Source organism: Salvelinus alpinus, chromosome 4 (assembly GCF_045679555.1).
Source record: "Salvelinus alpinus chromosome 4, SLU_Salpinus.1, whole genome shotgun sequence".
Lineage (NCBI taxonomy): Eukaryota > Metazoa > Chordata > Actinopteri > Salmoniformes > Salmonidae > Salvelinus > Salvelinus alpinus.
The window spans coordinates 20,138,385-20,155,260 of record NC_092089.1 but is presented as its reverse complement, the minus strand read 5'-3'; the positions used below and the strand labels follow the sequence as shown (position 1 = coordinate 20,155,260).

Sequence of the window (16,876 nt, the reverse complement as noted above, 5' to 3'; positions counted from 1 at the left end):
TCAGTACAGTAGTACTATATGTACATGTTGTCAGGACACTACAGTAGGACTGTATGTACATGTTGTCAGGGCACTACAGTAGGACTATATGTACATGTTGTCAGATCACCACAGTAGGACTATATGTACATGTTGTCAGGACACTACAGTAGGACTATATGTTGTCAGGTCAGTACAGTAGGACTATATGTACATGTTGTCAGGTCAGTACAGTAGGACTATATGTTGTCAGGTCACTACAGTAGGACTATATGTACATGTTGTCAGGACACTACAGTAGGATTATATGTACATGTTGTCAGGTCAGTACAGTAGGACTATATGTTGTCAGGTCACTACAGTAGGACTATATGTACATGTTGTCAGGACAGTACAGTAGGACTATATGTACATGTTGTCAGGTCAGTACAGTAGGACTATATGTACATGTTGTCAGGTCACTACAGTCGGACTATATGTTGTCAGGTCAGTACAGTAGGACTATATGTACATGTTGTCAGGTCAGTACAGTAGGACTATATGTTGTTAGGTCACTACAGTAGGACAATATGTACATGTTGTCAGGTCACTACAGTAGGACTATATGTACATGTTGTCAGGTCAGTACAGTAGGACTATATGTTGTCAGGTCACTACAGTAGGACTATATGTACATGTTGTCAGGACACTACAGTAGGACTATATGTTGTCAGGTCACTACAGTAGGACTATATGTACATGTTGTCATGTCACTACAGTAGGACTATATGTACATGTTGTCAGGTCACTACAGTAGGACTATATGTACATGTTGTCAGGTCACTACAGTAGGACTATATGTACATGTTGTCAGGTCACTACAGTAGGACTATATGTACATGTTGTCAGGTCACTACAGTAGGACTATATGTACATGTTGTCAGGTCACTACAGTCGGACTATATGTTGTCAGGTCAGTACAGTAGGACTATATGTACATGTTGTCAGATCACCACAGTAGGACTATATGTACATGTTGTCAGGTCAGTACAGTAGGACTATATGTTGTCAGGTCACTACAGTAGGACTATATGTACATGTTGTCAGGTCACTACAGTCGGACTATATGTTGTCAGGTCAGTACAGTAGGACTATATGTTGTCAGGTCACTACAGTAGGACTATATGTACATGTTGTCAGGTCACTACAGTCGGACTATATGTTGTCAGGTCACTACAGTAGGACTATATGTACATGTTGTCAGATCACTACAGTAGGACTATATGTACATGTTGTCAGGTCACTACAGTAGGACTATATGTACATGTTGTCAGGTCACTACAGTCAGACTATATGTTGTCAGGTCAGTACAGTAGGACTATATGTACCTGTTGTCAGGTCAGTACAGTAGGACTATATGTTGTCAGGTAATGAACAGTATTAATAAGTGCGGGTATAGCAGAGACCAACCGAGTGCTCGGTGTGCTATAACAGTAGAAAAAAGATGTCAGTTGATGGCGACAGATTTTAAATTACCCAGATATCCTTGCCACATATCCAAACCAAATACTGCTAACTCAAAATTAACATTTTGAGTATAAAATGGAAGCAAATGCCTGAAGGGAAGAGCGTCCAAACAAAACATCCCTTTCTTGAGCATGAACGGTCAAAAAACAGAATTTCATTCACTAAAGGGAAAGGCTTCATCTGAGGCTGCACCTCAGTCTTAATAAGAACCACCTGTGTGACACTCTGGCTGGTTTCTCTGACACAGAGGTTGGCAGCCTAGTCCTCAACATGCTTCTTTTTTTTTACATACTTTTTAGTCTAGGACTAGGCATAATCCACAGGAGGTTGGTGGCACCTTAATTGGGGAGGACGGGCTTGTGGTATTGGCTGGAGAAAAATCTGTGGAATGGTATCAAAAACATCAAACACAAGGTTTCCATGTGTTTGATGCCATTCCATTGGCTCCGTTCCAGACATTATTATGAGCCGTCCTCCCCTCACCAGCCTCCACTGGCGTAATCTGTGTCCGGGAAACTACCCCATAGAACATTATAAAGAGGGCACATTATTGAAGCCAAAAGGGAAACACGTATCATTTAAGATTCTCAAACAACAAAGCAGTATTTATACCTGACCAGGTAACCTGCACATAAAAACAGACTTGTACCACTTGTAGACTTTTGAAAACAAACAAAAAAAATTATCAAAGTTAACCCATAGACTTATTCCCAATTCAATTACAAAGAACAAACCACACTCTCAGTCTTGTACTGTATCCTATCCTATAATTACAGTACATCTTCAATGAGAGAATAAAAGTCTGTCAAGCTATCTTAACATTTAGGTATGTTCTTTTTCCCGTATTGGCACATCCTGAAAACTGAAAGTAATCCCTAACTGTTTGCATCCCAAATGGCACCCTATTCCCTGTTTAGTGCTCTACTTTTGACCAGAGCCTTATGAAAATCAATGGGCCCTTGTCAAAAGTAGTGCACTATAAAGGGAATAGGGTGTCATTTGGGATGTAGTCATTCTCCACCTTTCAAGTTGAGTAATAATGGTCTTTGTTTGCGGCTTCAAAGTGTTGACACACTGCCTCTTAAAAGTGAAATATGTTCTTTTTTGGGCGACCAAATTCACATAGAAATGTGTGTTATAGATCTGTCATTCTCATTGAAAGCAAGCCAAAGAAGCGGTAGATATGTTCTATGTGCACTATTTCTATGCTCCCCGTTCTTAACTTTTTGGCATCCTTTACTTCGGTGTAGGTTTTGGTTTAGAGGGTACAATGATTCTCTACACTATACTTTCTTGTTTTGTCACATGAACTGAAATCAGTTGAACAATTAGAATTTTAGCAACCAGGAAATGGCAGAGCGAATTCTGCATAGTGCATATTTATTTTATTTTTATTTTGTGATATCCAATTGGTAGTTGCAGTCTTGTCTCATCGCTGCAACTCCCCTACGGACTCGGGAGAGGCGAAGGTCGAGAGCCATGCGTCCTCTGAAACACGACCCTGCCAAGCCGCACTGCCTCTTGACACACTGCTTGCTTAACCCGGAAGCCAGTCGCACCAATGTGTCGGAGGAAACACCGTCCAAATGGTGACCAAAGTCAGCTTGCAGGCGCCCGGCCCGCCACAAGGACTCGCTAGAGCACCAAACCCTCTCCTACCCTGGACGACGCTGGGCCAATTGGGTCTCCCGGTCACGGCCGGCTGTGACACCTGCCTGGAATCAAACCAGGGCTGTAGTGATGCCTCAAGACCTGCGATGCGGTGCCTTAGACCGCTGCGCCACTCAGGAAGCCCCTGCATAGCGCATCTTGAATGGGGCTAGAGCTCAGTGTTGACACGCTGCCTCTTCATGGGGCTAGAGCTCAGTGTTGACACGCTGCCTCTTAATGGGGTTAGAGCTCAGTGTTGACACGCTGCCTCTTAATGGGGCTAGAGCTCAGTGTTGACACAATGCCTCTTCATGGGGTTAGAGCTCAGTGTTGACACGCTGCCTCTTAATGGGGTTTAGAGCTCAGTGTTGACACGCTGCCTCTTAATGGGGCTAAAGCTCAGTGTTGACACGCTGCCTCTTAATGGGGCTAGAGCTCAGTGTTGACACGCTGCCTCTTAATTGGGCTAGAGCTCAGTGTTGACACGCTGCCTCTTAATGGGGCTAGAGCTCAGTGTTGACACGCTGCCTCTTAATGGGGCTAGAGCTCAGTGTTGACACGCTGCCTCTTAATGGGGTTAGAGCTCAGTGTTGACACGCTGCCTCTTAATGGGGTTAGAGCTCAGTGTTGACACGCTGCCTCTTAATGGGGCTAGAGCTCAGTGTTGACACGCTGCCTCTTAATGGGGTTAGAGCTCAGTGTTGACACGCTGCCTCTTAATGGGGCTAGAGCTCAGTGTTGACACGCTGCCTCTTCATGGGGCTAGAGCTCAGTGTTGACACGCTGCCTCTTCATGGGGCTAGAGCTCAGTGTTGACACGCTGCCTCTTAATGGGGCTAGAGCTCTGGGAAGTCTGGCACAAAGAACATGTTGGAAAGATGAATAAGTCTGTTGTTATTTTGGCATCCGAGCATGTCCCTAAGAAGTAGTCCAAAAGTGTGTGTGTGTCTGTGCGTGCATGCTTCTGTACGTGTGTGTGTGTGTGTGTGTGTGTGTGTGTGTGTGTGTGTGTGTGTGTGTGTGTGTGTGTGTGTGTGTGTGTGTGTGTGTGTGTATGTGTGTTGACACTGTTGATGTTTCCAGGAGTGAATAAGGTACAGTGAACCTTCACAGAACTCTCTGTCCCACCGCCCGGTGAATGTGCAGAGACCTAGCTAGATAACTGCAGGGTTGGTGAATGTACAGAGACCTAGCTAGATAACTACAGGGCTGGTGAATGTACAGAGACCTAACTGGATAACTACAGGTTTCCATAGGGCTCTGGTCAAAAGTAGTGCTCTATGAAGGGAATAGGGTGCCATTTGGGACACAGGTTAAAAGAGTGTGGGGAGGGTAGCTTTGAATGGCAGTCTACTGTACTCACTCACAGTCACTGCTCTTATCTTGGCTCTCAAATTCACCTGTCACTTTGATCTGGCCAGTGCTATTTCCCTGTTATGCCAGGTACCTAGAAAGGTATGACTTGTCTTGAACACCTGCAAAGAAGCGTCAAGATATCGTCTGCCTGCGTTTCCCAGATAGGGCCAAATCGTCGTGCTGCATCACAATCCTCTTTCTTCCCCTCCACTGAAGCCTGGGGAGGAGAGGAGGATTATGTTTCTAGGGCTGAGAGCCAGCCAGCTAAAACCCTCCCTGACATGTATCCTACTACAGAATCAACACTTAGCCCTGTGTGTTTGTGTTGCCGTCGTAAACCCTTAACGAATAGCTTGTTTACTATTTATGGACACATCACAAGTCATTCATTTACTATATTTAACCACCAGGAGTATTATTAAAGATACTAGTTCCTGTTTTTGAATCTGAATACCTGTCTCTAGTGAATACAGTTTGTCCTTACCAACTCCATATGATTGTACTACTGGTTCAGCCAAGTATGTTTGATGAACAAAATACAAATGATCTATAGCATTAACAATCTTAGTTGTGGTGTTTCCTACAATGGCTACAGTGGTTGTGGTCAAACGTTAATATAAAAGAATCAGGCCAACATGGTCACTGAGAGCACACTGAACAACCCGGGAGGAGAACCCTAGGGATTCAATAGAGACGGCATCTCTTGTTGCAGACGTAGAAAGACCACACACATAGTCAAGCATCTGAACCAACGACCAAGACGAATAAAGGCATGGTTGGATAAACACTGAACCATCCTCTCTTCTAATCACCTCTTCTACCCATCCACTGATTCAACAGAAGCTTGGCCAGATGGACATGTTGATCATATAGTTCAATCAGACTGGATTGACCAGGTTGATTAGTTGTTATTATTATGGGGGACAGACAGACAGGGGGACAGACAGACAGGGGGACAGACAGGGGGACAGACAGACAGGGGGACAGACAGGTGGACAGACAGACAGGGGGACAGACAGGTGGACAGACAGGGGGACAGACAGGGGAGGGACAGGGGGAGAGACAGGGGGAGGGACAGGGGGAGGGACAGGGGGAGAGAGGGAAAGACAGCAGACAGACATACATACATACAGACAGACGGGCGGACAGACAGATAAAAGGAGCATGGTTCCAGAATGGGTTTGTAGAAGCTAGCTAGCTAGCTAGCCAGGTTTGTAGAAGCTAGCTAGCTAGCCGGGTTTGTAGAAGCTAGCTAGCTAGCCAGGTTTGTAGAAGCTAGCTAGCTAGCCAGGTTTGTAGAAGCTAGCTAGCTAGCCAGGTTTGTAGAAGCTAGCTAGCTAGCCAGGTTTGTAGAAGCTAGCTAGCTAGCCAGGTTTGTAGAAGCTAGCTAGCTAGCCAAATGCTTGTTGTTTGGCTCTCCCCTCCCCATTGTCAGAGAGGCTAGGAGGCTAGGAGGCTAGGAGGGGGGGGGGGGGGATTCCTTAGCTGTCTGGCCTCAACTTCAAAGAGTTGAGCAGAGTTATATTAGGGTTCTGATATCACTGGAGCCAGGGAGCCCTCACCCCTCTACCCTCTCTTTCTCAATCCCTCTACTCCCTCTCTTTCTCAATTCCTCTACTCCCTCTCTTTCTCAATTCCTCTACTCCCTCTCTCCTGGGGGATGGAGGGAGAGGGGGTCTGAGGGGAGAGGGAGCAGGAAGGAATGTTGCCCAACCGCCAAGACCTCTGATTCTATTTTGTTGTTTTGTCACTACTTACAAATAAAAACAAAACCACACAGCATCACCCAATAATGTGAGAGGAGTCATTGCGTAACTAATGTAAACAGTGTGTGGGCTCCAACCTTCCAATGGGATTCTTTTCCCTGTACTCTACCAACACATCCTACAGCCTAGTGAAAGTCTGGGTATTCATCCTACAGCCTAGCGAAAGGTTGGGTATTAATCCTACAGAGCCCAGTGAAAGGTTGGGTATTAATCCTACAGCCTAGTGAAAGGTTGGGTATTAATCCTACAGAGTCTAGTGAAAGGTTGGGTATTAATCCTACAGAGTCTAGTGAAAGGTTGGGTATTAATCCTACAGAGCCTAGTGAAAGGTTGGATATTAATTCTACAGAGCCTAGTGAAAGGTTGGGTATTAATCCTACAGAGTCTAGTGAAAGGTTGGGTATTAATCCTACAGAGCCTAGTGAAAGGTTGGGTATTAATCCTACAGCCTAGCGAAAGGTTGGGTATTAATCCTACAGAGCCTAGTGAAAGGTTGGGTATTAATCCTACAGAGTCTAGTGAAAGGTTGGGTATTAATCCTACAGAGCCTAGTGAAAGGTTGGGTATTAATTCTACAGAGCCTAGTGAAAGGTTGGGTATTAATCCTACAGAGTCTAGTGAAAGGTTGGGTATTAATCCTACAGAGTCTAGCGAAAGGCTGGGTATTAATCCTACAGCCTAGTGAAAGGTTGGGTATTAATCCTACAGAGTCTAGTGAAAGGCTGGGTATTAATCCTACAGAGTCTAGCGAAAGGCTGGGTATTAATATTACAGAGTCTAGTGAAAGGCTGGGTATTAATCCTACAGAGTCTAGTGAAAGGCTGGGTATTAATCCTACAGAGCCTAGCGAAAGGCTGGGTATTAATCCTACAGAGTCTAGTGAAAGGTTGGGTATTAATCCTACAGAGTCTAGTGAAAGGCTGGGTATTAATCCTACAGAGCCTAGCGAAAGGCTGGGTATTAATCCTACAGAGCCTAGCGAAAGGCTGGGTATTAATCCTAGAGTCTAGTGAAAGGCTGGGTATTAATCCTACAGAGTCTAGTGAAAGGTTGGGTATTAATCCTACAGAGTCTAGTGAAAGGTTGGGTATTAATCCTACAGAGTCTAGTGAAAGGCTGGGTATTTGAAGTACAATAACACCATATAAAGGGGAACCCCAGGTGAGATCATATTCTTATTTCAGCAAATATACATGTCAAAGGGGATGCAGAGTACTACTCCTGTCTAATGCTGTCATTCATTTAAACAGGAAGTTAGTTAGTCAGTTAGTTACTTCTTTCCTTGTTCTATGGAACAATGGTGCAGAATATGAGGTGACAGGCACAGCACCGACCTATGAAAACCATTTGAATTAGAGGCCCAGATCAAATCCAATTAGATTTATGAATAAAGTAACTCAGACTGTTGTACAACCAAAAATATAAACCAAAAAGACACCGGAAGACGGCACCCTACCCCCTTTTAAAAAGAGCAACGTTGAGAAATGAAACAATTTAGTGCAGCATTGATATGCAGGTGTGAGATCTATGGATCTATGTCCAGACTAACCAAGCTATGCCGTACTATGCAATACCTATGCAGTAACCAGATTGCATTTAATCCCTCTGTATCCACACAATTCATCCACTCCCTACACAGAGCAAATTCAAAGGCAACAGGAAAAACAAGTCTTGGCTAGATGAGATTAAAAGGTCAGAGACCTTACAGTGTGGTGCCAGGACAACAACCTCTCCCTCAACGTCAGAAAGTCAAAGGAACTCATTGTGGACTACAGGAAACGGAGGGCCGAGCACGCCCCTATTCACATCAACAGGGCTGTAGTGGAGCGGGTCGAGAGCTTTCAAGTTCCTCGGTGTCCACATCACTAAGGACATATCATGGTCCAAACACACCCACACAGTGGTGAAGAGGGCACGACAACGCCTCTTCCCCCTCAGGAGGCACGGCAACGCCTCTTCCCCCTCAGGAGGCACGGCAACGCCTCTTCCCCCTCAGGAGGCACGGCAACGCCTCTTCCCCCTCAGGAGGCACGGCAACGCCTCTTCCCCCTCAGGAGGCACGGCAACGCCTCTTCCCCCTCAGGAGGCTGAAAAGATTTGGCATTGGCCCTCAGATCCTCAAATAGTTCTACAGTTGCACCATCGAGAGCATCTTGACTGGCTGCATCACCTCTTGGTATGGCAACTGCTTGGCATTCGACCGCAAGGCGCTACATGGGGTAGGCCCCAGAAAATTGTCAAAGACTCCAGCCACCCAAGCCACAGACTGTTCTCTCTGCTACGACACGGCAAGCGGTACCAATACACCAAGACTGGAACCAACAGGATCCTGAACAGCTTCTACCCCCAAGCCATAAGACTTCTAAACAAGACAGCTAAATAGCTAATCAAATGGCTATCAGGAGTACCCGCATTGACGCATTTTTAGGTCCCTCTCTTGCACTGACTCCATGCACACACACACACACACACACACACACACACACACACACACACACACACACACACACACACACACACACACACACACACACACACACACACACACACACACACAGCATATGCTGGGTTGTTATTAGGCTTTCGGAGGTGGGCTGGTCCCACTCATATCATATAACAAATAAAAATAACAAGTAAAAATAACTTGGTTATCTATATACAGGGAGTAGAAAATAACATGGCTATATACAGGAAGTAGAAAATAACATGGCCATATACAGGAAGTAGAAAATAACATGGCCATATACAGGAAGTAGAAAATAACATGGCTATATACAGGAAGTAGAAAATAACATGGCCATATACAGGAAGTAGAAAATAACATGGCTATATACAGGAAGTAGAAAATAACATGGCCATATACAGGAAGTAGAAAATAACATGGCTATATACAGGAAGTAGAAAATAACATGGCTATATACAGGAAGTAGAAAATAACATGGCTGTATACAGGGAGTAGAAAATAACATGGCTATATACAGGGAGTACCAGTACTGGGTCGATGTGCAGGGGTACGAGGTAATTGAGGTAGCTATGTTCTGTATGTAGGGGTAAAATGACTAGCAGCAGCGTATGAGTGTAAAAGTGTGTGTGAATGTGTGTGTGGCGTCAGTATGCATGTGTGTGCATGTTATGTGTGTATGGGATATGGGGAAAGGGAAGGTAAAGGGGATAACTAGTCAGTTGCACAGCTGAATTCATTTAACCGAAATGTGTCTTCCACATTTAATCCAACCCCTCTGAATCAGTAGTGTGTGTGTGTGTGTGTGTGTGTGTGTGTGTGTGTGTGTGTGTGTGTGTTTGTCTGCGTCTGTCTGTCTGTGGTGGTTTTCACCCTTAGGGGGGAGTGTGAGCAGGAATTCCTGTGAAGTGGAGGAAAGCTGTCTTTTAATTTGCCCTGAGTGGGCGGTAATAACCCTCTGATACGATCCATAACTCCTGCAGTATTACAGACATGACAGCCATACAGCCACCCACCTTAACGGGACCCACGTCACTACCTCTGAGTGAACCAACTGCTCATAATTCCTGTCTGAATGGTTCTGTTCCAAATGGCACCCTATTCCCTCTATAGTGCACAACTTTAGACCAGAGCCCCATTCCCTATATAGTGCACTACTTTAGACCGGGACCCTGGTATGAAGGCTCTTTGCCCCGTCGCACCCCTCAACATGACATGCTAATTGAAGTGATGTAATATTATGCCATGGAGAGAGAGAGAGAGAGAGAGAGGAGGCTGCCCGCTGGGAGCTGACTATAATAGGAGGCATTGAGAATAAGACACAACCAAAGCTCCCCAGAGGGCTTAAAGAGCCAATCAGCAGTTGAAACAATAACAAAGTGTACTCCCCGCCACGGTTTTGCTAAAAATCTGAAGGATGAAGTTGGAGACATTTAACCACTCTCAAATTCATAGACAGAGCTATGGATGCAAGGACTGACCATCCATTATATTCTGATGGGGTACGACAGTTGAACTAAGCTCATGAGGCATTTATAAGTTATATTCTTCTAGAATCAATGGGTGCATATCATTCATTTATAAGTCCAAAAATGGAAGTAACAACTGCAGATTTCCCATTTAAGGATGTTATAGCCTCCCCAGCATGCAGCCCAGCGAGGATGTTATAGCCTCCCCAGCATGCAGCCCAGCGAGGATGTTATAGCCTCCCCAGCATGCAGCCCAGCGAGGATGTTATAGCCTCCCCAGCATGCAGCCCAGCGAGGATGTTATAGCCTCCCCAGCATGCAGCCCAGCGAGGATGTTATAGCCTCCCCAGCATGCAGCCCAGCGAGGATGTTATAGCCTCCCCAGCATGCAGCCCAGCGAGGCTGTTATAACCTCTCCAATTTGTATCCCAGCGAGGCTGTTATAACCTCTCCTATTTGTATCCCAGCAAGGCTGTTATAACCTCTTCAATATGCAGCCAAGCCAGGATGTTATAACCTGTCTAATATGAATCCCAGCCAGTCTGTTACCTCCCCAGCATGCAGCCCAGACAGGCTGTTACCTCCCCAGCATGCAGCCCAGCCAGGCTGTTACCTCCCCAGCCAGGCTGTTACCTCCCCAGCATGCAGCCCAGCCAGGCTGTTACCTCCCCAGCATGCAGCCCAGCCAGGCTGTTACCTCCCCAGCATGCAGCCCAGCCAGGCTGTTACCTCCCCAGCATGCAGCCCAGCCAGGCTGTTACCTCCCCAGCATGCAGCCCAGACAGGCTGTTACCTCCCCAACATGCAGCCCAGCCAGGCTGTTACCTCCCCAGCATGCAGCCCAGACAGGCTGTTACCTCCCCAACATGCAGCCCAGCCAGGCTGTTACCTCCCCAGCATGCAGCCCAGCCAGGCTGTTACCTCCCCAGCCAGGCTGTTACCTCCCCAGCATGCAGCTCAGCCAGGCTGTTACCTCCCCAGCATGCAGCTCAGCCAGGCTGTTACCTCCCCAGCATGCAGCTCAGCCAGGCTGTTACCTCCCCAGCATGCAGCTCAGCCAGGCTGTTACCTCCCCAGCATGCAGCCCAGCCAGGCTGTTACCTCCCCAGCCAGGCTGTTACCTCCCCAGCATGCAGCCCAGCCAGGCTGTTACCTCCCCAGCATGCAGCCCAGCCAGGCTGTTACCTCCCCAGCATGCAGCCCAGCCAGGCTGTTACCTCCCCAGCATGCAGCCCAGCCAGGCTGTTACCTCCCCAGCATGCAGCTCAGCCAGGCTGTTACCTCCCCAGCATGCAGCCCAGCCAGGCTGTTACCTCCCCAGCATGCAGCCCAGCCAGGCTGTTACCTCCCCAGCATGCAGCCCAGACAGGCTGTTACCTCCCCAGCATGCAGCCCAGCCAGGCTGTTACCTCCCCAGCATGCAGCTCAGCCAGGCTGTTACCTCCCCAGCATGCAGCTCAGCCAGGCTGTTACCTCCCCAGCATGCAGCTCAGCCAGGCTGTTACCTCCCCAGCATGCAGCCCAGCCAGGCTGTTACCTCCCCAGCATGCAGCTCAGCCAGGCTGTTACCTCCCCAGCATGCATCTCAGCCAGGCTGTTACCTCCCCAGCATGCATCTCAGCCAGGCTGTTACCTCCCCAGCATGCAGCCCAGACAGGCTGTTACCTCCCCAGCATGCAGCCCAGCCAGTCTGTTATCTCCCCAGCATGCAGCCCAGCCAGTCTGTTATCTCCCCAGCATGCAGCCCAGACAGGCTGTTACCTCCCCAGCATGCAGCCCAGCCAGGCTGTTACCTCCCCAGCATGCAGCCCAGCCAGGCTGTTACCTCCCCAGCATGCAGCCCAGCCAGGCTGTTACCTCCCCAGCATGCATCTCAGCCAGGCTGTTACCTCCCCAGCATGCAGCCCAGCCAGGCTGTTACCTCCCCAGCATGCAGCCCAGCCAGGCTGTTACCTCCCCAACATGCAGCCCAGACAGGCTGTTACCTCCCCAACATGCAGCCCAGACAGGCTGTTACCTCCCCAGCATGCAGCCCAGCCAGAGGAATAACCACAGCACTGTTGTCCCAGTGCCAGATATGACAGAAACAACAACTAAAATCTGCAACTTCATACACATCAACATGTCTTTGCAAAGGCCTTTGAATGCTTACTTAATGACTGTAGATCACAAAGAGTTTTTTTCTGCTAGTGTGTGGTAGAGAGAGCATTTAATCTGCAGGTAGAGGGACAGGGATTATACAACACTGCACTTCTGACAACCTGGAACTGCCAGACAGACTGAGACCACACCCCAGTCTGTGTCCTTTTCTAAATGAAGTAGTGCAAACGTTCCCCTTCAGTCACCAACTCTTAGGCCATGTTTTACTACATCTCTACACGTTTCTAGGAGGAAAAAACATGACTTGAAAACATACAAAATAAATGCTAGAAAACAACCTCGAGATTTTGGATATAAATCTTAATATCGATTGCATTTTATGAAGCGCTAGTCCCCAAATGATGTCTGAATCATGAAGGAGTTCATTGATTTGTCCTCCTGGGGCAGCATTAGAGGAACTTGTAATCACAACTGATCACAACTGTAGACCATCTATGGACCATCTAATATGGGCAATTTGAAAATACAAACTTCTCAACCTGTGTTAAAGAGTAATGTATTTTAATTATAATAGACTATTATCAAATTATTATTATTATTATCATTATTTTCAGTATCCAAATCATTATAATCATTAGCCACATTCTTATAATTACTCTTATTTTGTATCATTTTATCCAAGAAAGCACATAGGAAAACATTTTTTTTAAAGGTGTAAAATACAAGTGTTTCGTTTCTTACCTGAATGTTGTTCAGTTTGTGATCTGAGGAGCTGTATCTCTCACATTCTTCCATCGCTCTTCGGAGGAAAGCGTTCACAACAAAACTGTCTCCTACAAATCGGGGGGAAATTATAATGAATATCAATGATATTAACTTGTGTGTAGATAATAAGATAATGTAAGGTTTAAAACAAGGTTTAATGTGTTATTTATAAAGGATGATGGAGGTTTATTCTCACCTTCGGGGTTCTCTCTACGTTTGCCCGCTTTAGATCACAGCACAATATGGAAATTCAAATGAGAAATTCGTTACAATGTGAACAGAATATTCATCAATGATCAATCCGTATGGAATATTCATATGAACATGTTTATAAGAGATATATCTTACCATGTTTGGACTGAAGTTTCCCCATTTCTACGTCCCTTTTTCCTTAATTAATGAACAGTTCTTTACCAATCCGTCATGGATAACCCAGTCTGCTGGTCAACATTGTCACATTGTGTCCGCGTTTTTGCAAGAAAATAGTCAAATGTAATTTTCTCCAAGCGCATTCAAAATGACCAATATACACACATGTTTTCTTTTGCCTTACAGAAACAACGCGCTTTCTCTCAAAACAAATCCCGAGAGAGGGGAGACTATAGTAGACTTGCTCTTTAGCGTCAGACAAGCCAACTGACTGACTGAATGGAAGAACGTGTGTCCGTCTGGCGGTAGCGTCGCGCAGAGCAGGAGACGCTCAGCTCAATCTGAGTCGTAGGCATGGCTGTAGGCTATACACCCTCAAAGTGTCTGCTAAATACCGTCCCCTGTTGGACTGATTTCAAACAGGTATTTACTTTTGCTGGTGATTTTGTTCCAGTATAACACAAATAAATAAAAAATTAAAAAAATGTACACCTGTTTAGCAGATGTTATTGCGGGTGTAGCGAAATGCTTGTGTTTCTAGCTCTAACAGTGCAGTAATACCTAAGAGTAATATCTAACAATTTCACAACAATACACACAAATCTAAAGTAAAGGAATGGAATTAAGAATATATAAATATTGGGCGAGCAATGTCAGAGCGGCATAGACTAAGATACAGTAGAATAGGCGTAATGCTGGTAGTGCTGGTGAGTTACCGCTGCTCTGATATCCAATAGTTCTTCCAGGCTGTATGTAATAACACCAAACAAATTCTGGCCTAATAATGTAAGAAATAACAGATAAAAAAACGAAATACTGCCAAATACAGTATATTTCGATATAAGGCCATGTTTGTGTCCATACTGTTGAATCAGCATAGGAGAGCTCTTGTAACTTGACCCTTTCCGAATGTTTCAATATCAAAGCCTGCTAGTATAAATAAAATATATTGATAACTAACTTTCCCCTATTCATTTGGGAGTATAATATACAAAGAGAGTATGATGTCTGTCAGAATGTAATGTTAGCCTTTGTTCAACACTCTATCCTCAACATCTGCATTATCCACAGTGCTTGACTTGGGCTCACCGGAGCTGACTACCGGTACCTATTTCAGTCCAAATCAAGCACTGATTATCAAAGGCAACTTCCCAAATAGCACCCTAGAAGTATTTTTCCTGGAAACCTGATGGTGAATGTTATTGAATTCTCCATCAGGCATTAATGAGCGTCTGGATCAGGAAAGGGTCCTCTCTCAACCTCTACAAGCCAGAATGCTGAATTCAATTATATTTTAACGTACTTTACCGGTTGTACTCCGTGCAGTTGGTCCTTCCGCCGGTAGGAATGTGATACAATATATGCACAGGGAAGTATAATTAAATCAACTTTCCAAAACACCGATAAGGCGTTCAGATTTCTATGACCTGAAGCATGCGCAGAACCATGTAAACATGTGCACCAGCTCGGCAGTAGTCTATATGTAACCGATGTGAAATGGCTAGCTAGTTAGCGGTGGTGCGTGCTAATAGCCTTTCAATCGGTGACGTCACTTGCTCTGAGACCTTGAAGTAGTGGTTCCCCTTGCTCTGCAAGGGCCGCGTCTTTTGTGGAGCGATGGGTAGCGATGCTTCGTGGGTGACTGTTGTTGATGTGTGCAGAGGGTCCCTGGTTCGCGCCTGGGTCGGGGCGAGGGGTCGGGGCGAGGGGTCGGGGCGAGGGGACGGGGCGAGGGGTCGGGGCGAGGGGACGGGGCGAGGGGTCGGGGCGAGGGGTCGGGGCGAGGGGACGGACTAAACTGTTACATATACATGGGTTGCCCATGTAGTTTCATCTTGTGCGCATGCTTCAGGTGATGGAGATCTGAACGCCTTATCGGTGTTTTGGAAAGTTGATTTAATTATACTTTCCTGTGGAAAGTATATTGTCTCACATTGCTACCTGCAAATAAGGACCAACCACATGGACAACCGGTAGAGGAAGTGAAAATATCATTTGGCTTGTAGAGGTTGTGAGAGGACACATTCCTGATCCAACTGCTCATTCATGCCTGATGTAGAATTCAATAACATTCCCCATCAGGTTTCCAGGCTACCTCTTCCCTATAGCAGGGCTATTATTCAACTCTTACCCTATGAGGTTCGGAGCCTGCTGGTTATCTGTTCTACCAGATAATTCATTGCACCCAACTGGTGTCCCAGTCTAAATCAGTTCCTGATTAGAGTGGAGCAATGAAAAAAGGTGGGGGAACTGGCTTCGAGGTCCAGAGTTGAATTTGACCACTACTTTTGACCAGGACCTACCTGGTGCCATCTGGGATGCACAAACGTCTTTGTTTCCTCCAAATACAAACAACAACAAAACCTTCTATAAGAAGACCCATTGTTCTCTAAACAGAAGCAAGGTAACATTCTGAAAATAGGCCTCAAATATCCATCAGTCTCCTCCTTTTAAAGCGTAACTGTTAGTTTATTCTGGTGGAGTTAAACAAGTCCCTAGTCACATGACCAACATTAGATGTTATGACTACCTTCTGCTCCAGGTGTCAACTTCATCATGACATAATGTCCTTCAATCACAAGATGGTGTCTTACAAGCATCCACAACCATCCTACCTGTCCCATGTGTCACAGTATAACTTTAGACCGTAGGTTTCAGAGCAAGTGATGTCACCGACTGAAAGGCTGCTAGTGAGCACCACCGCTAACTAGCTAGCCATTTCACATCCGTTACACATGTCGATTTAGGACCTGGACAGGTAATATGTTTAGCATGCAGTACACATCCTTCTTCTATTAATCAAAGGATGTGTTTGTATCTATCTGATGTCACACACACACACACACACACACGCACGCACACGCACACACGCACACACACACAGAGAGAGAGAGAAAAAAGAGAGAGGGACCAAAGTGTGACATCACAGCAGCAAGATTTATGACCTGTTGCCACAAGAAAAGGACAACCAGTGAAGAACAAACACCATTGTAAATACAACCCATATTTATTTTCCTTTTTGTACTTTAACTAATTGCACATCGTTATAAAACTGTACATAGCCAGAATGACATCTGAAAGGTCTCTATTCCTTTTAAACGTTTGTGTTTATAATGTTTATTTTTTATTGTTTATTTCACTTTTGTTTATTATCTATTTTACTTGCTTTGGCAATGTAAGCATATGTTTCCCATGCCAATAAAGCCCTTAAATTGAAATGAATTGAATTGAGTGAGAGAGAGAAAGAAAGAGAGAGAGAGAGAGAAGGGGGGGAGTGAGAGAGAGAGAGGGAGAGAGAGTGAGAGAGGGAGGGTGAGAGAGAGGGAAGGTGAGAGAGAGGGAAGGTGAGAGAGAGGGAGGGTGAGAGAGAGGGATGGTGAGAGAGATAGAGAGAGAGAGAGGGTGAGAGAGAGGGAGGGTGAGAGAAAGAAAGAGAGAGAGAGAAGAGAAAGGGG

General features: G+C 45.8%; 1 protein-coding gene across 1 annotated transcript in view; it reads right to left on the bottom strand.

Annotated features, from left to right (window-relative positions):
- nkd2b (NKD inhibitor of WNT signaling pathway 2b) overlaps positions 1 to 13,783 on the bottom strand; it is a 69,475-nt gene extending 55,692 nt beyond the window's left edge. The window contains exons 1-3 of the mRNA XM_071395926.1: positions 13,401 to 13,783; positions 13,249 to 13,275; positions 13,029 to 13,120 (exon numbers count right to left, since the gene is read on the bottom strand). Coding sequence (XP_071252027.1) covers positions 13,029 to 13,120; positions 13,249 to 13,275; positions 13,401 to 13,425 — 144 coding nt within the window. The 5' untranslated portion in view covers positions 13,426 to 13,783. The remainder of the gene's footprint in view (positions 1 to 13,028; positions 13,121 to 13,248; positions 13,276 to 13,400) is intronic.
- Between the last annotated feature and the right edge of the window lie 3,093 nt (positions 13,784 to 16,876).